This window comes from Taudactylus pleione, unplaced genomic scaffold, assembly GCF_031769625.1.
Source record: "Taudactylus pleione unplaced genomic scaffold, aTauple2 ptg000086l, whole genome shotgun sequence".
Taxonomy (NCBI): Eukaryota; Metazoa; Chordata; class Amphibia; order Anura; family Myobatrachidae; genus Taudactylus; species Taudactylus pleione.
In genome coordinates, this window is record NW_028284488.1 from 12,756,057 (window position 1) to 12,782,907 (window position 26,851).

The window sequence follows — 26,851 nt, forward strand, 5'->3', positions numbered from 1 at the left end:
ATTCCAAAATACGGAATATTCCGATATCCAAAATACACCTGGTCCCAAGCATTTTGGATATGGGAGACTCAACCTGTATGTGTTATCCCAAACACCCTGAAAACAATCACCTTTACTATTTAAGTTCAGGGGATATTATTGACATCAGATGCCAAGGATTCAGTCATAATAATACACTGAAGTGAAAGAAGGGGGAAAGTAGCAGTGTCTTAATAGACCATATCAAACAAATAATACTATACACTGCCTTCTCATCAAATCTGTAGATGAAATATGCTTTACACCATCCCTGAACATATATTATTTGCTGAATATATCCTTGAATCAATGAAGCACTGTGTAATTTATATCCCGCTGATGACTCATATTTCAAGTTAACAACTAATAAATGACTATTATTATAAGGTGTTAATTCTGTGGTGGGTCATAAAAATATATTTTGATGGGAATCACAGAAATAAGGAAATAAAGATATAAGGAGATAGCGTGCTACAAACTATTATCTGACACCTAGAGAAAAGGTTGAACTAAGGGTATGTTACAATGAATTATAATTTTGCAAATCTTTAAGAAGATTCAATACTGATTATAATAAATATACATGATATTATTGGTTAGTAGGGTACCCCCTTCATCCAAAAAGAATCATATCAATAAGTATTTGCAATACACATGAACAAGAGGTTCATTACCATCTCCCGAGCTTCCTTTTCTTTCATCTAGAGTCCCAATTAGGAATTTACCAAATACACAAACTTTTTGAATATATTGTGTTTACAACAAAGATAAGACAAATTAATAATGAAGACATACGGCTAGGTTCCATTTTGATTTTTTGTTAACTTTCTTTCACAAGAAATCACCATTTATTCACTGTTTATTGGATATACATTAAAAAGAAGTTGGGTATATGGTACCAATTCAGCGAAATAAGGGTTAAAAGAATATGTATTGTGTGAAAAAATATTTTTCTTTTTATATGAACAAAATAACCTTTTGTGCACCATATCTTAAGACAGAATCTTCTCCTTTCGTCTTAAAAATTGCCAAATTTCTGCAATGGCAGCACCCCCAATTTGAATGTAATTCACATTATTAAATATGGGGTCCTAGTTACAACCATACGTAATGTGTGCAGATGTATCTCTTCCTTTGTCTTTTTGATTAATGTGATAACTGTTAACTCAATCTCTCTCAATACATCTGGCACCATAAATGATTTATTGTCTGATAATTATAAGAATTCTAGTTAAATTATAGATCTGAAATAAATTTGTTAGTCCGATTGTATCACACTCCATATATGACATAATTCAGTCTGAGTAGGGATTTGGAAGATAGACGTCATACATTTAGAAATAATCCAAATTCCCTATTCAATATCAATGTCGATAAACAAGACCTTACAACCCCATGTATGAACTAGCCAACAATGACCTCAAACGTGAATGGGAAACAACATTAACACACTGCTCTAAAGAACTAGGAAGAGATCCTTTTGGACCATCTAACCCAAGAAGTATCAAAATTGAAAAATATAAAGATGATATAGTTGAGAAGAAACATAGGAATTTCCAACGAGATCAAGAAGATTATCTACAGAATAGAATCTATAAATGGAACACACAAGTACAACAACAAAGGACCTCCAGGTTCCCTCAACTATACAATGTCGGAATTAGATTCTTCTGAGGGTGAAAATGTGAGCAGTATGTCTGTAACCAGAAGATACAGAAGGGATTTTTTAGGACAAACCCCAAATGCAATGAGACCCAATGTAGAAACGGATGGCGGAAGACAAGAAGGAGTAAGAGGAGGAGAAAAAAAAGATCTTTTGGATTGGAGGTAAGAGCCGAGGGAGCAACTTCAGAAGGGATCCGGTATCAGAAGTAATGGCTAAGAACACATATAATGACTCCCTGAGAATTATAATTTCACAGAAAGAATTCTCAATGATCATCAGATTTTAATTCTAAGCAAAGGACTCTCTTTTTCTCCAACTCAAGATTTTAACAGATTTGAATGAGAGAAAGATCTGAACCTATCTACTAGGAAAATCCTTCTGAAAAAAATTCTACGTGAATAAGAATGCACAAAAGGAACAGTATCTAGCATCTCCTTATGATAGCAATGTACTACAGTCAGAGGATCAACCAACATTGCATATGCTAGAAGAGTTGGAGAATGATAATGAATCTACATACTCGCAAACTCAAATACCATTTGATAGATCTAAAATAAAGAAAAAAGTCCAATTTCTTTCCAGACAATAAAATCTGTCCAGCTGTATAGGTAAACCAAGAACTGGTCTCTAAAGACCTGGATAAATTGTTTACCCAGAAAAAAAACGTATAGAGACAATATCACTAAAAGTGAAAGAATAGCACTAGAACAAATATCAAAATGGCAAGATGTAGTTATAAAGCCCTCAGACAAAGGGAGCAATATTGTCCTATGGCCTAGGCAATTATATATTGAAGAACTCAACAAACAACTAAACGATAGTAGTTGTTATATACAAATTCTATTTAACCCAACTTCAAACTTTCTGATACAATATAAGAACATAATTACCGCAGCTTTCAACAATGGGGATATTAAGAAGTGTGACTTTGACTTTTTAAAAGTAGATAAACCAAAAACATCCACGTTGTACCTCCTACTGAAAATAGATAAAAATGAGAGGGGGAACCCTCGTCTCAGGAATGGGCAACCTAACAGAAAAAGCAAGTATTTTTGTGGATCAACATCTACGCAAACATGTACTATCCTTGCCATCATATGTGAGAGATACGATGGATGTACTCAACAAATTACAAAACCTAAGTGTAAATCCTGGAGAATGGCTGGTATCCTGTGATATAGAAAGTTTATACACTAGTATAAAACCACCTAAGTGGCATCCAAGCCATTAAGTACTTTCTTAACATGGAAATATTAAATGACTTCAATGAATTTGTGACCACCTTATTAAATTTTGTTCTTACTAAAAACTATTTTGTTTGTAATGAGCACCACTACCTCCAGGTTAGAGGGACAGCAATGGGGACAGCTTGTGCCCCTACATACGCCAAGCTCTACCTGGGGTGGTGGGAGGAGATAGTCTTCCAGGAATGCCATGATAGGTACACAAATAATATTCTATTGTATCTGAGGTACATCAATGATATCCTGATATTGTGGGAAGGTGGTCAGAAGATATTAGAGGATTTCATCTTGACCCTAAACATCAATAACCTCAATAAAAGATTGACCTATATCATGAGCCAAAGCGAGATCACTTTCCTGGATTTGATAAAACGGATTGATGAAAGAGGTCGAATCGATACTGATTTGTTTCGGAAGAATACGGCCAAGAACACTATATTGCACTTACCTGCCACCATTCAAGCTATTCCGAAGGGTTAATTTTTGAGGACCAAAAGGAATTGCTCCACTACAGAATCATTTGGAATTAGACAACAGGAATTGAGTGAGAGACTTCAAAATAGGAGGTACAGCAATAGGTTAATCAAGAAAACAATTAGGGAAACTGAAAGTTACCCAAGAGAAGCACTGCTGAAACCAAAAATAAAATCACAGGAAGAGGACAAAATCAGATTCATTGGAACCTTCAACGCACACTGGAAAGAAATCAGCAGCATCCTCCAGAGGCATTGGTCAGTTTTACAAACTGACAATTATTTGGCCTTAATCTTACCAGATAGAATACAAACCAGCTGGAGAAGATCCCAGAACCTGAAAGATAGACTAGTCCATAGTCATTTGACTACAAGGACATAACCAATATACAACAAAAAGGGCTCATTTGGATGCGGACACTGCAAGGCCTGCAAATATATGACTCCTACCAAATGGTTCTATGATAAATACAGCAATAAATTAACAATTCAAAATTATATTACCTGTACCATAGTAGGGACAATATATCATCTGGAGTGCCCCTGTGGAAAGAGGTATGTGGGTAAGACATCAAGGCAACTAAGTAAGGATACTGGAACAGGTCGGATCAATCCGAAATGCCAGTCAAGATCTAGCAAAATTCAAACCATTTACAACAGTTGCCAGGCATTTTCTGAATTATCATCAAATCAACTTTAATACCCTGAAGGCATTTGGAATGAAACACATCCAGATGGGGATTAGGGGGGCAATTTGGATGAAGAACCCCTGAAGGAAGAAACTAAAATAATCTTCCTAATGTATAGTCTGCATCCCAAGGGCCTGAATGAGAATAACAGATATACATTGAAACAAAACAAGGAAAAAGGGAAGGGGAGTATCGTCGCACAGACTAAAGAAAGAAAGAATGTTTGATCATGGAATAATAGGACCACTATACCTATTGTAGACTAGAATAAATCTAGAATAATTATATTAGGGCAGTGGTGGTGCTCACTAGAGTCACAGTCATAGATGAGAACAAACAGAAAAGGGAAAAACTGTTTTGGGAGCACTCTTGGGTATTGTACAAAGATTAAAACATAACTTTTATTAAATAGCAAATAAATAAAATAATTGCCCTAGATAAACTCCTATGGAAAGTAATATAGATGAATACCGTACAGTGAAGTATATAGCTTATACCATTTACATTTGTGTAAATAAACTTATACACATAACCAGTACATACATATAATAAAAAGAAGAAACAACTCCTTACAAATACAGAAACAGACAAAAAAAATTTTTTAGAGCATAAAACTGTGTAAGCAGAACGGTATGTTCTGATATTCTAATAGTTCAAAATTACTATAAGATATGAACTTATAATATCAATGCCTAGCGAAATATTTGCTGTAAAAATATTCATACCATCAACAAACCAGTCATAGTATCATAATGGTGTGTACAGTCAGTATTCAGCAAAAAGAATGAAACAAAAACATGATATTCCTAAATAACCTCAAAGGGAAATGACAGGATAGTTAGGAGACAACAAATGTTCTGCAAATAGCTCAAAAGGCCCCCACTTTACCCTAGGTAATGAATACTGACTGTACACACCATTATGATATTATGACTGGTTTGTTGATGGTATGAATATTTTTACAGCAAATATTTTGCCAGGCATTGATATTATAAGTTCATATCTTATAGTAATTTAGAACTATTAGAATATCAGAACATACCGTTCTGCTTACACAGTTTTATGCTCTAAAAAATTTTTTTGGTCTGTTTCTGTATTTGTAAGGAGTTGTTTCTCCTTTTTATTATATGTATGTACTGGTTATGTGTATAAGTTTATTTACACAAATGTAAATGGTATAAGCTATATACTTCACTGTACGGTATTCATCTATATTACTTTCCATAGGAGTTTATCTAGGGCAATTATTTTATTTCTTTGCTATTTAATAAAAGTTATGTTTTAATCTTTGTACAATACCCAAGAGTGCTCACAAAACAGTTTTTCCCTTTTCTGTTTGTTCTCATCAATAACAGATATACCCCATTCCTCTAAAAGACTACTACTATATAAGGAATCTTTTGACAAACCCTTGGTTCCGCTGAAGACAAGTGAGAAATATATACTATTGCAAATTTATTATTTCGGCTATCCGAATATCATCAAAAAAGGACTAATGAGTATCATATGTTAAAGTATACATTAATATACTTACCATCTTTTTAGGTTGATTTTAAATGACGAGAATTGTGGTATGCCGATAGAATATAAATATAGGAAGGAATACGATTATTATTTTTTAAGGTATAATGTAATAATATTCCAATTAGATCGGTATATATGGTAAAGGACCACAATTTTAGAATTTCAATACTCTTAAATATATAGGGACACATTTACCAATTCTTGAAGTGGGCCTTGTTGGAATAGATGTTCTAGATTCCTCTAAATAATGTTCAGTCATCAATCAGAGTAGGAATAGGATTCAGTAAGGGATTGACTAATGAATTTAGCCTTAGATCATAATAATTTTTGTAATCTTCAACCATTATCATAATAATGAGAATCGTAATAATCAGATCAATCTATATATAATGATAAAGTTGACTTCTATCTAATTTTGGAGGACCTTTTAGTAGAGTATAGATATATACTTACATACATATACATATATATGTATTAATAACCTTCCTTATAGCCAATGGAACTACAAAATACTATAAATAGATGCAATCCCTAATCACAGTGTAATTTTTTTTCACGGGTTATTTTGATATTTGTGTTTTTACACTAATTCACTTATTTTTTTAGGTGGGTTTTTTTGGATTTATATATAGGATCAATACATTGTAATGCACCTTATATTCACTGATTAAGAATATATATTTAGCTTCTTTACACACTTATTTAACATCTCTTTTTATTAAGAATAATTTTTTTGTCTTAATAAAACTAAACTTTTATTAATTAGCACTTGAAATAATCTCACTTATCATGGAACTTCTCACTAATCACAACACTTCTGATATTAAATTGTACTCATTAATCCTAATTATTAGTTTAATATAAAGAGTGATGATGAGTAAAATATGAATCATCAAGGAATTGTATTATTATTGCACAATAAAAATCCTTTTAAAGGTGAAGTATTACACAACACCCTCCCAATAATAATGGGGACTAAACAATAAGTATCTATAATTATGACTTAATATTAGAAATATTCCAGTGGGATAAGAGGAAAATAGATCTGGAATGTCTATTCACGGTAATTTCTGATCTGCTAATTAATTCTGAGAACATTTATATATGCAATTTTTCATTAAACACTGTAATAAATATAACCTAACCAATAAGTAGGAGGTTATTAAAATATTTAAGTATTAAAACTAATTGCAAACTAATAACATGACTATTAAATTTCATTAAATATATAATTACCCAAAAGAGCCACCAAAAGACAGTAATTTTATGTCAAAACATTGGCGAAATATATCCCTTATTCCATCTCATAGTATTCTATCACATACCAAGTCCGGATCAACAGCAGAGATAGGGATATGCATAAATCTGATCGGCTAGAGACAACACATCCTCCATATATGATGTTTAATACTGGGTGTCTCATTGGAGGAGACCAGGAGCTTGTAGTGTGAATGCAAACCAACACAAGATTGGTTTTAATCGTCACATGACTAGGCAACGAGATCCGATTGGTTTGCCTATGTGAAGAAAGTCTGGGGCAGTGCATACAATCGGCTTACCTTGAAAAAGCACACAGCGAAACGCGCGTTGGCTTGTTCGCCATGTCTCTCATGTCTATAATAATCAATTTGTTGTAAAGCAATTCTATATGTTCGCTATTCTAATATATGAAAGAGATTTGCTGTGAGATAGGACGCTGCAGTACAAGAGAGTTCACTCGCTGAAGTATAGCTGTAGCTGGCAACATTGTTGCACAATACGAATATGTAACGCTATCATTGTAACCAGAGTGAGACTGGCTGCAGTAGAAAGGAATGCATATATTATTCCTAACCACCTGAAAATAACACACTGAAGTGAAAAGGAGTCGAAAGGAGCAGTAGTATCTCAATAGTTTATAGCTGTAGCTGGTAACACTGTGCCAAATATAATTATATAACGCTACTACTGTAAGCAGGGTGAGACTAGCTACAGTGAAAAAGAATGTATGTGTTATCTCAAACAACCTGAAAACAATCACCTTTACTATTTAAGTTCAGTGGATATTATTGACATCAGATGCCGAGGATTCAGTCATAATAATACACTGAAGTGAAAGAAAGGGGAAAGAGTTGCAGTGTCTTAATAGACCATAGCAAACAAATAATATTATACACTGCCTTCTCATCAAATCTATAGATGATATATGCTTTACACCATCCCTGAACATATATTATTTGCTAAATATATCCTTGAATCAATGAAGCACTGTGTAAGTTATATCTCGCTGATGACTCATATTTCAAGTTAACAACTAATAAATGACTTATTATAAGGTGTTAATTCTGTGGTGTGTCATAAAAATATATTTTGATGGGAATCACAGAAATAAGGAAATAAGATAAGGAGATAGCATGCTACAAACTATTATCTGACACCTAGAAAAAAGGTTGAACTAAGGGTATGTTACAATGAATTATTATTTTGTAAAATCTTTAAGAAGATTCAATACTAATTATAATAAATATATGTGATATTATTCGTTAGTAGGGTACTCCCTTCATCCAAAAAGAATATCATATCAAAACGTATACATATTTGCAATACATATGAACAAGAGGTTCATTATCATCTCCCGAGCTTCCTTATCTTTCATCTAGAGTCCTAATTAGGAATTTACCAAATACATAAACTGTTTGAATATATTGTGTTCACAACAAAGATAAGACAAATTAATAATGAAGACACATGGCGAGGTTCCATTTTGATTTTATTGTTAACTTTCTTTCACAAGAAATCACCATTTATTCAATCTTTATTTTTTCACACAATACATATTCTTTTAACCCTTAATTCGCTGAATTGGTACCATATAACCAACTTCTTTTAATGTATATCCAATAAAGAGGTTTTGTGCGCCATATCTTAAGACAGAATCTTCTCCTTTCTTCTTAAAAAAAAACCATTGGCTTTAAAAGACATGCAAACTTTGAAAACATTTTTTATTTAAATTGCCTCATTCCCCTCACTGTGCAGGGTTTCAGCAATACCACTTTTCCACCAAAAATCAGGGTCCGACCTGGGTTTTCGGGCATGGTTCCAACCCAGGACAGACCCAGGTCAGACACCGTTTACACAGCAGCATCGATCTGGGTTATTCTCAAGTCAGCCCCGTTCACACTGAACCTGGGTCTGCCCTGCTAAACATAAAAAGTGGGAGGTGACAGCTCCACAACCACCAATCAGCTCATTTTAGGCATGACCCGGGTTGGATAACTCGGGTTGCACCGTTTACACTGCACCATTGCCCAGGTCCATCCTGGGTCCAACCCTGGTAGCTACCTGGGTTGGATTGCAGGGTCACTTGACCCGGGTTATTTTTTAGGGACCCTTTTACACTGAGCTGCGACCTGGGTAGACCCAGCAATAACCCAGGTTTTTGCTCTGGTGTAAAATGGGTATAAATGACCTGCTGGTGAAACATGATTTTTTCCCTTCACTCATTCACATGTTCAGATCTTTTCCAACAGCTGATGGTTTTCAAAACCCACCCCGCAGTCAGCAAAGGCTGCTCTTCTATATTCCACAACCATTCTGATTACAACAGTACCATCGGTCCATAAACCAGAAGAGATGCAGCAAAGCTCAACTATGTGAGCTTGAATGATTTCAGCAAAACATGGGTATACAGGGCCAGTTTATAGGGAGGGCGACAGGGGCGGTCTTCCAGAGGCCCCCACACATAGGGGGCCCCCCACTCTGTCCTGGGCACCATCACCAAGCTGAAATTTTATTTTTATTTTTTTAAGTCTTTTAACGGAGCTGCGGCCCGCAATTAAGCCCCGCCCCCCTTACTCTCCTGCTGGCCTGATGTATGTATGAATGTGTGTGTATATATATTTGTGTGTGTATATATATATATATATATATATATATACACACACACATATATGCATGTATGTTAAAGTTGTGTGTGTGAGTGTGTGTATATGTATATATGTATATATATATATACACACACATACATATACACACACACACATATATATATATATATTACAGACACACAATAAACTTTCACCAATTGGGGCCCCCACACATTTGTTGCCCAGGGGCCCCCACAGTCCTTAAACCGGCCCTGTGGGTATAGCTTAGAGTAAAGAAATCATTTCACTGGCATGGCTTATGATTGAAGCCCTGCACAAGCAGGGAGCACATTTTAGGAAGGGATTAATGGGCACATTCATTTATGTGCAAGAACAGTAAAAATCCTGCACCTGTGGGTTTTTCCTGCAGGAGCAGGATTTTTGCTATTCAATTAGGTGCAGCGTTTTTCAGTTTTTGAGCGCAGGGAGGTTTTTCCCCTCGCACCTTCAGAGCAAGTCTGATTTTTCCTAAAATCGTTAATTTAAGGAAAAATCAGCGGGACTTGCTCTGGGACCTCGGCAGCAATCCCCCTGAGGACTAATTAAGCAATTGGAAATTTCCAATTAGCTTAATTACTCACCTTCCAAAGCGGTATCTTCTTCCTCCAGCGTCAAGAGCCGGGTCCTTCTGCAGCAGGGTAAGTATGTCCAGACTGTGTGTGTGCACGCTCCCGGGTATCGGGAGCACGCATACACACGGTAATCCAAAAATGGGCGCATGGTTTTTAACTTGCATCCAATTGGATATGCCCCTAAATGTCCATTAATAAAATGTACCTCTCTGATTTTGTAAGGGCTTCAATTAGGATCTCTCATTGATATTTTAGTTGTAGATTTTTATATTTTGATTTAGTCTTATTGATCCTTTAAAGTACATTTATTTTTTAATTGTGTTATCCAGTTCTTGGAAAAGTGTGAAGACTTGCTTGACTTCATGTCTCTTTGCAAACTGCTCAGCAAACATCCCATGACAGTCACATGTGTCTCTGAGTCCAGATTTCAAGAGAAAGTTAACACATTCTGCATGCTGGCCAGAACTTGCCATGTGAAGAGCTGTGGAAAAAGCATAAACTGCATAAAGGATGGCATTATAAAGATCCTTCAATCACTTTACCTTTCTCACCAACAACTGCATTAGACTTAAGTTGGCTACATGCTGCAAGGTGAGAAATAAGGGAACTTGTGGGTATGACGCAAAATAAGACAAATGTTGAGTACACATTGCTCGATATATAGTTTGTCGACTGTACCAACGATATAACATCCAGATAGTCAGCCAGTGCATACACACGATATATCTGAACTATGCCGTTCACAGATATCGCTTCGGCCAGCAAACACAGCAAATGCAATATATCTGAAAGATATATCGTGCATGTCTGCCTGTATATACGGACGACCGACCGATCTACCCACCCATAAGATGGCCACAGGAACCAGTTTCACCTGGGTAGACCTTAGATATTTACTGTTTCCATTTCCATCTCACCACTCCAATAAACACATTAATCCTTCCCCTCCCTCACTGCTATAGTAAGACATTACCCTCCCTCACCTGTGTACTAACACATTCCACTCCCTCATCTCTGTAGTAACACATTTCCCTAACTTGCCTGTGTAGAAATACAATCCCTCCCTCCCACCTGTAGTAACACATTACCTTCACTCATACCTGTAGTAACTTATTCCCCTCCTTTACCTCTGGGGTAACACATTACACTTGCTCACCCCTGTAGTAACACATTCCCCTCCATCACCCATGTTGTAACACATTCCTTTCCCTTACCCCGTAGTAACACATTTTAAATTCCCCTCCCTCACCTGTATAGTAGCACATTCCCCTCCCATACCTGTGTAGTAACACATTCCCCCTCTCACCTCTATAGTAGCACATTCCCCTCTCACTGCTGTTATAACACGTTTTCCCCTCACACCTCTGTAGTAACGCATTCCCTTTGTTCCTTCACTATTGAAATAGAGGAGCCACACCAACTGCCAGTGATGTTTGGCAGAACTTACGATGACAGTTAGTGCTTGAATATGACCTGTGCTACAGCCAACATGAGACAGTCAAGTAGGACATAGCACAGGGGGAGAAAATTTTTTAGCTCTTTTCACCCCCTTAAGAGTCGAATTTAGAAAAATCCCTCCATAGTGGGCACCTATATCATGGAAGGAATATACTTGCCGGTTTTCATTTTGGGCGTTGATGAGTCAGTCAGGACATCTGATATAGTGTGTGTGTGTATATATATCTATCGATATATATATATATACACACATACACATATATATATACACACACACATACATATACACACACACACATACATACACACACACACACACACATATATACAGCCCTAGTCCCGGCACTCTCACTATACATTGGGATGTGGGTGGTACTTGGAGGACTGGACACCAATAGCAAAGCTTTTTCAATCCCAGGATGCTCCGGTCCTTCCCCCGATACCCCGCCCACAGCCTATGGGCAACTCAGTTTTGTTAACAAGCCCAAGGCATGAGCAGGATAGGAGACAAGGAAGACTGGTACACTGAAGAATTACAATCTCATAGAGAGACGGAAACTAGTGACCAAGAGAAAAAACCCATAGAAGCCAGGTGCGGCAGGGCGGGTGCCCTGTGGACCCTATGGGCTTCGAAGAAAGCATTAACAACAACTCTCCTTTTCTTCTTCAGGGTCCAATAGGGCTCCACAGGGAGACAATGGGGATGTCCCAAAGCAGTTGTTCAAGGGCTGGGATGCTTCTGAGCTGAGAGGAGAACGCGGCTCCTGAAGGAAGCATCCTGAGAGACAAGTGTATCAAAGGCATAAAACCTAAGATAGGTGTGGACAGAAGACCAAGTAGTCGCCTTGCATAGTTGGTCAGCAGAGGCGGGCTGCCCAGAGGGACCCACAAAGCGAGTAGAATGAGCAGGTACTGTAGCCGGCCCAGGAAGGCCAGTCTGCGTGTATGCCTGTGAGATAGTCATGAGAATCCATCTGGCCAGAGTCTGTTTGTTAGCTGGCCATCCCTTCTTATGGAATCCACATAGGATGAAGAGGGAGTCTGATTTCCTGATGGAACTAGTACGGTCCACGTAGATATTCAGAGCACGGACCACATCCAAAGAAGCCTGCCGTGAGGTCTGGTGATTGAAAGGTCGTAACCACAATTTCCTCATCAAGGTGGAAAAGAGAAACCACCTTGGAAAAGAAACCAGGGTGTGTTCTAAGAACAGCCCTGTCCTGATGAATGATCAAAAAGGGGGAGCGACTTGAAAGCTCCCCTAAATCCGATACCCTACGAGCAGATGCTACAGCCAGAAGAAACAGAGTCTTTGCAGTGAGCCACTTGACATCTACCGATTCCAGGGGTTTGAATGGAGGTTCCTGAAGTGCGTCGAGATCCACTGACAAATCCCATAGAGCCACAGTAGGGACAAAGGGGGTTTGTATACGTAGAACACCCTGTAGGAAGGTGTAAACATCCGGCAGAGGAGCAACTCTGCACTGGAACCATATGGAGAGAGCAGAGACATGCACTTTCACAGATGATAAGCGGAGTCCAAGATCCAGTCCAGCCTGAAGAAAGGCAAGTATTCTAGAAAGCTTAAAAACTTGAGGGCCATAGTTTCTAGGGGCACACCACTGGAAATATGTACGCCATACCCGGTGATAAATCCTGGCAGAGGACGGTTTACGTGCTCTGATCATGGTCTGTACCACAGAGCTAGAAAATCTGTTAGACCTTAATAGGGATGTCTCAAGAGTCAAGCCATTAAAGACAGACGGGCCAGGTCCGGATGTAGACAGGGACCCTGAGACAACAGGGCTGGTCGTAGAGGAAGTCAAAGAGGAGTGTGTATTGAGAGACTGTGAAGATCAGAGTACCAATGGAGTCTGGGCCAAGCCGGAGCTACCAACAGGACTGTGCCCCCTTCCTGTTTGAACTTCCGAAGAACCCGAGGAAGAAGGGAGACTGGAGGGTAGAAGTACGCCAAATGGAAGGTCCACTTCACAGATAATGCATACACGAAGGCTACATAGGGGTCCCTTGTCCTGGCTCCATACACTGGAAGTTTGTGGTTGTGTCGTGAGGCCATGAGGTCCACATCTGGTAGACCCAATTTATCCACCAGGAGCGGAAAGATGTACAGACCACTCCCCTGTATGCACGACGTGATGGCTGAGAAAATCTGCTTCCCAATTGAGAATTCCTGAGATGACACTGCAGAGATGGCGTTCGGCCCATGTGAGAATGCGGGACACTTCTGCCATTGCTGTCCATCTTAGAGTGCCACCTTGGTGATTGAGGTAGGCCACCTCTGTGGCGTTGTAGGACTATACTTTTACTGGAGTCTGGGGAGCCTTGCTAGCTAGGTCCCCCTCACAGCCCCACAGAGACTAACTAGTCTAGGGCTGGTGTCACGGTGCCACAGAGAAGTGATGGAGCAGCAGTGCAGACTTCTTTAATAGCAGCCTTACTGTTATAACGGTGATCCAGCTCCTGACGGACACCAACAAAACAGAGTTGCCCTCAGGCTGTGGGCGGGGTATAGGGGGAAGGACCGAAGCATCCTGGGATTGAAAAAGCTTTGCTGTTGGTGTCCGGTTCTTCAAGTCCCACCTACACCCCATTGTCTTCCTGTGTAGCCCTATGGACCCTGAAGAAGAAATATATATTTATATCTCCTCCCATCTGCTAATCGGCAGGTTCTTGTACAATCTGGCTACCCACATGAGCGGCCAAATTAGACACCACTACAGTTGCTGAAGCCAAGCAGCAGGTACAGACTGCATCAAAATGCCTACACAAGATTATATCTCACTACGGGATCAGATTTAATGAAATGCTGCACTTATGTTAAGAACATGGGGAAAATTAACAAGTTCATTTTGTAACTGAAAAAAATCCATCAGAAATATGAACATCTATGTTTCATCTTTTTGATAACCCTAGTACTTGAAAGCGATTATCTAGCTGTTTGCGTGGGCATAATAATAATAAGTAAAGAAGTTGTCCACTTTTGGACAATCTTTACTTTAGCTAACTCCTAATATACCATATAGCAAATGGGGAAACACTGTAATTAACCAAATAATCTAGCAATGACAACAGTGACAAGAGTTGGCACTCTGACCCATAGCCTGGGGTGAGGGTTTACCCCATATTTGGTTTGTGGATGGATTAAAATCAAGTTGTTTAGCAGAGTGGATATTCCCATGCAGTTCGCCATCTCATGTTATTAATCTTGCTCCACATAATGAAACATTGGCTTGGTACTGCTATGTTTACAGAGGATATGCCCACAACACCCAACTCGTCCATCAAATGGTGCAAATGTTTGCTCTACCGTAAATGCTTCATAATTCTAAAAACTTTGGTAATAATCTAGGCCAACTTGAGCAAATCAAGCTGTTTACACATTCAAAATCATTAGTGATATCATTCAAAGGGCTTGATTCAGACCCGCTCGCTGCTGGAGGCAGCTCGCAGGTCTGATGGGCGTGTTTTTTTTATTCCTCCAGCCCGCTCGCAAAGCTGTGGGTGACCACCCACAGCTTGTGCGAGCGGCCTGGAGATGGTCGCGATTATCGCGACGAACCCTGCAGTAGGGTCTCTGCTCCCGCAAGCCCGAGTGGACTTCCTGCTCTAAGAGTAGGGCCACCCACAAACACCAGGCGTAGGGAAAGCCTGCGTTTGCCTAACCACGCCCCTCGCCGCCTACAAAATGGGGCGAGCTGTCACTCAACATCGACAGTCGCCCCGTCTTGTAGCGAGCCCCGGAGTTACTGAACTTCAGTCGCTCGCTGGGGCTCGTGCATGCGCACGCCGGAGGCGGCACATGCGCAGGGGGCAAACATCGACCCGCTTGCGAGCGGGTCTGAATCAGGCCCAAAGTCCACAGAGTTTAAAATCAACAAATAAATGGTTTTGTTCTATTTAGGACCATCAGTTTGGACCACGCCCTGGGATTGGTCCAAACTGATGTGAGACGTTGAAGTCCTCTGCTATCTCCAGAAGCAGCGCTGACCTGGAGTCTCCTCTAGTGGTGGCGACTAAGAGATCTGCCAGCTGAGAAGAGCTGATTACTGGGCTATGTACAACGTTCTTAGCCTTGATTTATGTGAGCATTATTGCAGGTAAAATTATACTTTTTATACTAACGTCACGAGAGCGCTATTCCTACTATCTGCATGTTTTAGAAATTCTGGGATCCTCCTGGCAAGAAGAAATTTAAGGAGACAGCACCAAATACATCTTGAAATTTTATCTGTAGACCCACAGGATTACCTGCGCTGAAGTGCATTGCTGTGTATGTGAGAAAATATATATATATTTTAATAATTTATTATATCCAGTTGGTTCATTTGCTATAAATGAACAAGGGCACTCTCCAAAGTCAACTTTGAATCAATTTATTTTATTCAGGATGATTAATGCCACATAGATAGTAGACATCCGATCCAGGTTAACAAATACCTAATGTCAACGTTTCGGTTCATGTCGAACCTTCTTCAGGACATTGTATTCCAATCAACACATCTGTTGCACATGACCAACAAAATTAAAGACAATTTCTGTGAAAAAAACAAACATAAACATATAGATGTAGTCTACCAGGCTCCATATACCATTAAAAATTCAAGCACAGCCATCAGGAAGTGCTTACACATTAAGTGGCCAAAAAATGGCAATGCTGGCCTCTGTATATATTACATGTCAATAACCACTAAACACTGCACAATAATACTATAGTGACAAAATAAATATTAATGCCATGAATGGCCACCACATAATAGTGTATATAGATGTAAAAATATAAATTATATATATACATACACACATACACACACACATATACACACACAAATATATAAATATATGTGTACCTGCGCACTGCATATCACCATCAAAGCAGTGTGTCAAAGGACCACGTGTAATACAATTGTGGACCCAAGGCACAGCCGACCCAGGTCATACACGGACAAACCGCAGTCAAAGATCCATACTAATCAATAACAAGACTCTGGTCTAATGGACCAACAATGCACCTGAAACTACAGTACACAAATATAAAAAATGCTTACCAGTGTGCCCAGACACTGTGGATAACCGATGCCAGAGGGTGTTACCAAACACTTGTAGCCACATTCACGTGTACAGAGAGACTGCAGCGACTGAGGATTTAAAGTGCCGCTCATCCAGAAGTGTGTGTCAGCACGGGGATGTTAAACATACCCACTGATTACCTTTAGCTGACTACGGTAGTGCTAAAGGTACAATATTCATAAATCGCAATGCGGAAGTGGCATGCTTTCCAACGACAAGGCGTAGGTGAAAACGGATGTGTGTACCACAAACCAAAGACTGCAGATGCTGTGTACAACATGGTTGTTATTGGCAACCAGTGACAGAGCGTAAATCACGCTGACAATAGATGAACACATATCGATAGATGCATGGGAGGCCAAAATTGGTAATGTGCAAGGCAGAAAAACACACTACAGTAGTGCTGCTGTAATGCAATATAAAACAATGGTGTTGGAACCAACCGGATATTTATGGATTAATTTTAATTCTAGTGGCACCCCCCCGGTGGCATACTATATAGGTGTGAGTGCAGGGTTATATAGACTATAATTTATTATATATAGCGTTCCCGCTAGGCTGTTTTAGCGGGGCGCTGTGCCCTGCCCTCCTTCTGGAGGGCAAAAAGCACCCTGCCCTCACCAGGCAGAACCCCGCTAAGACAGCCTGCGTGTGCAGTCTTCGACCCGCGGGTGGGAAAAGGTTCAGTGACCTGATCACTGCGGGTGAATAGACACCATCTTGTCAGCAGTGGTTAGGGGCGACCCGGCATGTCCGTAAGTGCCGGGCATGCCCCCAAGAGTGACGAAAAGGGGACATGTCTTATAGACACGCCCCCTTTTTCAATGACCACGCCCCCTTTTTGGGGGCGCGCGCGGAAGTGCCCACTCTAGCTCCGGCACACACACTCCTTATGACTGGCACTCCGCGTATGTATACACACACACACACATTCTCTATGCAGAAAATCGAGGGGGAACAGGCAAACAGAACCAAAAAAAAAAAGTGTGTAAAGGCTGGCGACGATAATTATTAATATAGTAATTCTACATGAATGACAAACAGCCATTTGCTGCCTATTATAAAAAAAAATAAAAGGACTGGACCCTATTGTACAATAGAAAGGACAAAATAAATGTAATAATGGCACGGATTATACTGCTAAATTAAAATTAATTTAACAAACATTTAAACACACTGATAATTTAGTATATTAACATCAAATAAGCTTCTCATAACAGAAAAAGACACTGTAGCCACAGATAATTAGTTAGCAATTAACGTGTCTCTGTTATCGATGATGGTAAAGTTATATACAGATCAAATGCAGAGGAGTATGAATTATAGATTAGTAACAAAACTATATGTGTTGTTAAATATATTATTTTAACTCAAGAAAGAGTCACTTCTACAAAACATTTATGGTGTGTTCTTATTCAGGATGATTGCAGCATCTCTACAAACACCAAAAACGAATTGAAAATAGACCTAGATCAGACAGAAAACAGACGTTGGGCGGTGGAAGAGTGAATCAATATGTTATTTCTTTAACTTCATAAATAAATAATAGAATAAAAGCACAATACACTTCTGCGCAAACTAGACAGCAGCTCCCCTCAATAGGCCCGAGTATTACCCCAACACTCTATTAATCATACAGTAAAAAACACAAATGGAACCTAGAGAAGAGCGCTTATCAAAAATGTCAATAAAAACTTCACCGGAGGATGGTAAGTCAAAATGTCACTTGAGACGTCTGGAATAGTGGAGATTGTGATTCTTTAGTCTCCCTTTGTTATTTTTGTACTTTTCTCAGTTCCTCCGGGGTGTGGATCATAAAGAAAGACAAAAATACAAAACAACCAATGTGTAGATCTGTTTGGTCAAGAAATAATTGTAGAGGGAAAGACGCCCACTATATCCCACACAAATGACTCGCTGGAGGAGCGTGTGGTATATATGTACTGTAAAAAAAAGTTTTCCTCTGTGTATGTTCCACACCTTCAAATTTCCCACAACAAAGACAAGAATATGGATGAAAGGAAATAACGGGGGGTTTCTCTATCAAGGTTTCTTTAAGTACATGCGTACTGTACTCACGTATGGGAAAGATGAACCATTCACATCAAGGTATCTTTCATGGGTACAGTGAAGAATTGTTTTAGATCTGCTGTTACCTTGTATTGCTGGACGCAGTAGTGTTTTCCTGTCTTTTTTATTGAATAAATATTTTTACTAATTAACACTCTGGTGGTCATCCATTTTTTTGGTTCCTGACATGGGAGATCAACTTACCCATGAAAAGATACCTTGATGTGAATGTCTCATCTTTCCCATACGTGAGTACGGTACGCAACAGATCAACACATTGGTTGTTTTGTATTTTTTGGTCTTTCTTTCTAATCCACACCCGGAGGAACTGGGAAAAGTACCAAGATAACAAAGGGAGACTGAAGAATCACAATCTCCACTATTCCAGATGCCTCAAGTGACATTTTGACTTACCACCCTTCTGGGGAACCTTTTATTGACATTTTTTGATAAGCGCTCTTCTCTAGGTTCCATTTGTGTTTTTTAACTTCATAATTAAGTCCAATAAGGAAAAGTTACAAGATACAACTTATTTAATGTACTGTGCTCTAGGTGGAGAGTGGAATTGTTCATTAAAATCCTACCTGATCTTCCTTTTGCATCTTTGTAATTTAGATCAGCGCCCAGGGATAACAGCGTTGAGACAGAACCGACATGTCCCTCCTGTGTTATCAGAGCAAGAGTTGCAGAACTATCAGCATTTAATGAGTTATTGTTATTATGGTTTGTGCAATGTGATTTAATTAATAAAAGCTATGCTGAAAACATTATAAAGTATAAAATTGTGGGATAAAGAAAGCCAATTTAAAAGTCCAAAGAATATTCTTGTTCAAGGTATCTGGCAAACATAATCTGAAGAGATGTAGTAAATTAGAAAAGCACTAGTACCTGCAAAAGCTTTAAATGGACAATTTAAAATGAAATGAAAAGTGATAACAAAATCAAATACTTTTGAGGATTCTGAAGTTCAGTGCACTAATTCTATTTGTCCAAAGTATTAAATATTCAATAGATTGCATAAGTAGCTTGCACATCTGACCTTGGCAGCATAGTGTAGTGGGCTCAGCAGGACTGGAGTTGCTGTTTCGTTTACATTGACACCAAGTTGAGTCACCATGTACTGAAGTGATTGGTCTTGTCCTGTAACTGCAGCCAGATGCAATGCCTGAGCTCCCATTTTATCCATCGCTATGTAGCAGACCTAGCACCAGGAGAGAAAGGTGGACACTTCATAATCCTCTTTGATCCCACCCAGTTATAGAATATAAAAATGATTTAATATAACAGGTTATTAAACGTACATAATTATATCAGATTATTGAGAATAAAATAAGTGGCTTGTGTATATTCTGATTAGTTCGGCAGTTTAAAAATTCAAAGTGTTTAAAATACACACAAAGGTTTCTTACTTATTTGCTTAAAAATAAACAGCATATACATAAAGAAAATGGGCAGCGGTCACCCTATGCAAAAATAGGAAAAAACAAAGGGGGTATGCTACAACAGAAGAACACTTTTTTTAGGCAATCAATGCAACCCTTGAGATTGCCCCTTCTATACTATGGGATGTGCATAAAGCCACTCTGTAGGGGAGGCTCAACAGGTTGACCACAGTCAATCCTCACCCTTCTTCAGCAACAACTAAAGCCCTTATTTGGGCCCAGCAGATATATTATGACAAAGATGATCAGGCTGACACACTTGGCTCGTAAACTGAGTGCCAAATGTACCTATAATAGAATTCTCTCTTAAAAGCCCAAATGACTCTTAAATTTCTGAGGATTATAAATCACTTTGTTTAAAGATTATTACAAATCCCATTACAACCTTTTTGTTGGAAAAAATCCTCCATATTTAGGCAGAATACCTGCGTTCTTGACATCTACCTCAACACCCTCTACCACACATGGCCTCTCTAAATAAGGATATATGTGATGGTGATCAAGCAGCTTCAGAGGTCGTCAGCTCCAGGACCCAATGGCTTTACTACCTTCTATTATAAAAAATTCTCAAAGTCCCTGGTCCCCATGCTCCACAGTTTAACGTTTTGCTACAGGACAAAAAGTTTGAGGAGGCCACCACCAGAGCTAATATTGTTGTTGTCCCTAAACCTGACCGGGATCCTACTGAGCTGGGTAGTTATAGACCGATATCGCGTTTAAACGTAGATTTAAAACTATTTATTAAAAACTTGTCTATGAGACTGATCTGCAATGGTGTCTAGTCCATCCGTACCAGTATGGCTTTATACCAAATCGTCAAGCAGTTTATAAAAACAAGAGAACTCATTAATCTTATTCAGCTAGCTCAAAAGGAACTCTTGCCAACTCTTGTAGTGGCCCTTGACACTGAGAAGGCTTTCATTAGAGAAGCCTGGACCTTTTATACATCAGACCTGGTTGAACATGAGGTTCAGAGGTGCTCTCTATAAAGGTCTTACTATACATAACCCCTCTGCCTCTGTTCTAGTGAAAGGCTTCTCTTCAAATCACTACCCCATCAAATATAATACCTGTCAAGGTTGAGCACTCTCCCCTCCGGTTCACATTAATAATGGATCATCAGGCTGATCAAATTCGCTTGAATCTAAATATCTCTGATATCTTTGTTGCAGCCAAGGATCATAAAATAGCACATTAAGCAGATGATGTCTGTTACCAAACTACATATGTCTCTCCCAAACCTTTTTCCAGAAACACAGAATTATAGTCTCCTTTCCAATTGTAAGATCAACACAAATAAATTGGAGTTATTAAACCGAAATATACCCCTCACCGTCTTTCATACCTGAAAAGCTAATTAGAAGTTCCGATGGCAACCCCACAAAATTAAGTACCAAGGGATATATTCGATTAAATATTACTTGCATTTATATGAAGCGAATTTACATACTATTTGCATCCATTTGCTTAGACCTGTCTACGTGGCATAAAATTATGATCTCTTGGTTCGGATGCACTGAGCTGATCAAGATGAACTCCAGATACATATTCCTACTAAAACTCTTAAACTCCAGCAAAAGGCCACATATGATTATATTTGGGCAGGCAGAAAACCCAGGTTAATTAAGAGGATTCTCCAATGATGTTATTCAAATGGTGGCAATAGGCATTCCTATTCTGGTGAAAGATTACCATGCCACCCAATTGGCTCAAAGTATCTTGTTCCCTGCCCAGTGGTTAATTAGGGTCTTTGGTGCCCAGGGCAAAATTAAAAATGGCACCCCCCCCAAACTGTGTGCCTGCCAAAAAAGTGGGCGTGGCCACTGAAAAAAGGGGGCATGTCAGGCCACCGTTTCTCGTCACTCAGGGAACATTCCTTTCCATTGTAAATAAACCTTAATGCATCCTATGAAATGCCCAGAGTAGTAGTGGCCCTTATGCAATCCCCACTGTAGTAGTGCCCCTTATGCAGTGCCCCAAGTAGTAGTGCCTCTTATGCGTACCCTTTCTTATGCAATGCTCCCAGTAGTAGTGCCCTCAGTAGTAGTGCCCCTTAAGCAATAACACCAGTAGTAGTGCCCCTTTCACATAAAATACACAGAACACAAAACTATACCTATCCGAATCCCCGCTCCTGCGCCCACAGCCGTCCACTCCTCTCGCTCGGCACTGTGGGAGAGACATCATGACATCTCTCCCTTCACCCACTGCGGAAGCCAGAGTTCATGAGTGAGCTTCAGCCTGGCCCTGGATGCAGCAGACAATAAGAATGTATCTGACTTGATTGGCTGATACATCTCATCATGCTTCCTGCTTCGTCTCGGTAAAGAGGCGAAGTAGGTAGCATTATAGCAGCACAATAAGTGCTGCTATAATACATCTGCCCCACTGTGTAGTGCCGCGGCCCGCACTGACCTGGTTCGGTGGGGCCTCTCCGGGCACGTGTCCCGCTAAACCCCCCCCCTAAGTACACCACTGGCCCTGCCCCCCCTCCCCCTTTTTTTTTATCACTCCCGGTTTACTACAGAAGCAGATGCCATTTCCCTTTTGTTTGTTATGGACCCCGGCCACATTCCACCCTTCTCCAGTAAAAGACTTTCCCGCTGTTCGATTTTCACTTGCAATTTGGGATTATTATACCCATTTTAGAATTTGATTTTTACGCACCCCTTTTGGATCCTTTGTGAAACAATCTCACCGCTCCTGAGATATAATCACAGCACATTTCATGTCTGAACCAAGTATAATATACTCTTTCCCATCGATCTGGCCCATTAGGCTCCTTTCACGACTCTGGTGCTTTCTTGTAGATTTTTCTCTCTCTGTACTTCAAGTATTTGCAAATACGCCAGTTCTCCCCACTGGAGACATTTTGTCAACACAATCAAGTTTATAGGGGCTTAATGTCTATCCTCTATGAACTCCTTTCTTATAATCATCCCATAAAGGGACTCCATGAATGGCCTGATAGGATGAAAGCTTGGACCCTGAGCAGTGGCTTCAAATTAAATTGGAGCTGTACACAATAAAGAGAAATCCTTTAAACTCTACTAATTGTTGGGATTTTGTTCCACCTGCTTACACTCCATCTTTAATACATCTTCCAATTTATGTTGGCACTCTTGTGGACGAGACTCTCTGCCGCACATTTGATGACAATGTCCTAAAATCCGTGTTAACTGCATCCATGAACTCATTGAAGCCATAACTGGTGTCCAGATCCCTGTATCCCCCTCTATATTCACTATTAACCCAGCTTATCCCGCAGGACTCAATTTGCTACACATTGAAATAGTCCATACTCCTCTATTTCAACCACCATTAAGTTTATCTAGCCGGTTTACCAGATGGGGCGCATTACTGGCATCCTGCATCACACTCCAGATCACTTTGTTAAAATCTGGACTCCATAGACCGCGATACTTTGAGGTCAAACCTCCTTTACAAACTGTGTGAGGTTTGATTAATTTATCACCTTCATCTCCACAGTGACCCCCCCCTCCCCTCCTTTTTTTTTCTTTTCCCTAACTGTCTCTATAGGGCACATCTTTACTTGTTTATATGACTCAACTATTTTACCTGCTCCATGCTTTTACTATGCATGTACTGTTAATTATATGTTGGCTGCCAATGCTCTTGGACTTCTCAAAATGTGGTTTTTAACCATCCCTTTGTGAAATGTGTATACTATTCTCTTTTCTTTATTATCTTCAATAACCTTTAATAAAAAGCTTATTAAGAAACAAGCAGTTACTGGGATCTGTAGTACTATAGCCTTAAACAGTAGCTATAAGCAATTAAACCAGGGTCTCAGAGAACCAAACACACAGTAACAGTGTGGACCCTAGATCAATTTAAATTCTCCAAAATTAAATGGTTATTGAAAAAATATTTTTAAAATCTGATAGTTTCTTGAAGTTGCTAACTATACTTTTATATGGTATATTCAATTTGTCTAAACAAGCATATATATTTCTCATTGGTTAAATGCCATCCTTAAAAAAATTCTTCCTTTGGCTTCCTCAAATAGCTGCACATAAGCACATACTGTACTGATAATGTGACACATACAACTGCAATACATCTATTAGAACACAAAGGGCCTGATTCTGAGTCAGACGCGGCCGTGTCTTTTGCCGCAGTTGCTTCTTGGCTAATGCCGTGGACAATTTTCACAAAACTGAGGACGCCCACTTACAGCATATTGAGGCAGTGCACTTCCGTCTCTGTGTATATTAATACACACCATTGGTGCACCTTGCACCAGTCCTATGGCAGGTGCACTTTCTGAGTATGGCCTTCTGCGCGAGCATTTCAGCTCCTTTGGATGCAGCAGCTTTCAGCGACACGCCTGCAAGAGCTTCGCCACCTCCCAGGAACACACACTAAAATTTACAGACCCTGCATTTGATTCTGTACTGCGTGTGATCGCTGCCAATCGGGACACATGTACTGTGTGACTCAGATGCATGTGCAGACTTACAATATTGGTCACCTGCGTGTAGCATAGTCACTATATCCGACTCAGAATCAGGCCCAAAAGGAGGTCATTGGAATTCTGATATAGTAACACTAGGAGGATTTGTATACACAGTTATGGACATTCGTACAAAGAGAGCTGGAGAATAATTTTTTATACAAAAAAAAAAAAAGGTCATGGCCAACTTCCTATGTAGAACAAGAATTGGGGGTATATTTACTAAAGTGCAGGTTTTTAGAAGTGGAGATGTTGCCCATAGCAACCAGATTCTAGCTTTTATCTTCCAGAAGTTACTATATAAAATGATAAGTAGAATCTCATTGGTTGCTATGGGCAACATCTCCACTTCTAAAAACCTGCACCTTATACAAGTTTTAACCCGAGCCTGCATAAGCTATAGAGAATACAGATTTAGGGGTATATTTACTAAAGATAAAGCTGTGATATGTATAAAATGTGTGAACCTCCCAGTAATTGAAGTACCTCACTAGATATGGTGGTTAAAAATTTTAATTTAAGAGAATTAATAAAATACACTGCAGCATCATCTGACAAGTGTTCAGTGGAGACGCTATTCATATAATACAAAGATCATTCTACTGATACACAGGGCCGTAGCTAGGGTAGTGCGGGCGGTGCCATCGCACAGGGCACCACAGGTCAGGGGGCGCTGTTTGGGCCTGTCAAATTTCTGTTTATAATCATTCTTGCTTGTAGCTTCCTCTTATTTCATCCCCAGCATCTCCTGGCCTCCCTTATCTCTTCCCTTGCCTTTCCCCATGAGGCAATTCCCCTTTTTTTTGTGCATTATGTCCCTTTGAAAAATGAGGGGGGCGCCAATGCTCTTTTTGGCACAGGACACCAAAAAGTCTAGTTACGGCTCTGCTGATACACATTCAGAACAAAGAACATTCTAATGACCTATATACAACACAGAGTATTTGCTTGACCAATAAACACTACAGAGAAAATATATATAGAGAGAGAAAACATATATATAAAAAATCAGATGTTCTGACTCACCAACTGACTGACGCCTAGTCCAATGACCTAGAAACATGAAAATCGTGGAGTATAGTCCTTCCGTGACATAGGTGCCCACTAAGGGATTTTTTTCTAAATTCGACTCCTAGGGCTAAAATGTTTCCTCCCCCTGTGCAATGTCCTGCCTGGCTGTCTCATCGTGGTTGCAGCACAGTTCAAAATTCAAACACCAACTGTCATCCCAAGTCCTGCCAATCATTCCTGCCAGTTGCTGTGGCTCCTCTATTTAAATAGTGAGGAAAGGGAAGGTGTTATTACAGAGGTTGGCGGTAAAAATACAATATTGGGTGCAGGGTTATGGGGTAAGGGTAGAGTATTGGTAGCAGGGTTAGGGAATAAGGGTACAGTATTGGGTTAAGTGTTGAGAGATAAGGACACAGTATTGGGTGCAGGGCTAGGGGGATCAGGACACAGTATAGGGTGCAGAGTTAGGGGAGGTAAGCATATAGTAGTGGGTTCAGGTTTAGGGGCCAAGTGTACAGTATGGAGTGTAGTGTTAGGGACACACTGTTACTGCAGGGGTAGGAGAGAAAAATGTGTTATTACACAGGTGATGGAGGGGAATGTCAAATGTGTCACTACAGGGTGAAGGAAGGGAATGTGTTTCAACATGGGCGAGGAAGTGGAATGTGTTACTACAGGTGTAAGGTAGGGGAATGTGTTACTACAGGTATGAGGGAGGGGAATAAGTTACTACAGGTGTAAGTGAGGGTAATGTGTTACTACAGGTGAGAGGGAGTGATTGTATTTCTACACGGGTGAGGGAGAGGAATGTTGAATGTGTTACAACACAAGCGAGGGAGAGTAATGTCTTACTACAGAAGTGATGCATTACTATAGAGCTGAAGGAGTAATGTGTTACTGGAGTGGTGAGATGGAAAATAGCAAATATCTAAGGTCTATCCGGGTGAAACAAAGTTTATCAGCTAGAACATAATATAAGCCCAAAACATGCACTGCATATCCCCAAATCTCTGGTAGTTATGCAGAACCACAAATCACTGGACACTATGCATTGCAATCAGTTGTAGTTATGCCTCGCTATGCTTCCCTATGTTTGAGGCTCTGTTTTCGCCTAGACCAGTGGTTCCAAAACATTTTTGAATCACCGCGCCCTAGAGTATCAGCATTGTTTTCACGGCACCCCTAAGCCAAACGTTTGTTATTGAGCTATTCAG

The 26,851-nt window shown here is 39.6% G+C and overlaps 1 protein-coding gene across 7 annotated transcripts in view; it reads right to left on the bottom strand.

Annotated features, from left to right (window-relative positions):
* Nucleotides 1–10,334: 10,334 nt before the first annotated feature.
* The window catches only part of ANKRD16 (ankyrin repeat domain 16), a 58,675-nt gene continuing 42,158 nt past the window's right edge, over nt 10,335–26,851 (bottom strand). For all 7 annotated transcript variants that reach the window (XM_088468714.1, XM_088468717.1, XM_088468713.1 and 4 more), the window contains 3 exons: nt 19,747–19,908; nt 19,292–19,370; nt 10,335–10,572 (listed from right to left, as the gene is read on the bottom strand). In XM_088468714.1, coding sequence (XP_088324840.1) covers nt 10,397–10,572; nt 19,292–19,370; nt 19,747–19,908 — 417 coding nt within the window. In that variant the 3' untranslated portion in view covers nt 10,335–10,396. The remainder of the gene's footprint in view (nt 10,573–19,291; nt 19,371–19,746; nt 19,909–26,851) is intronic.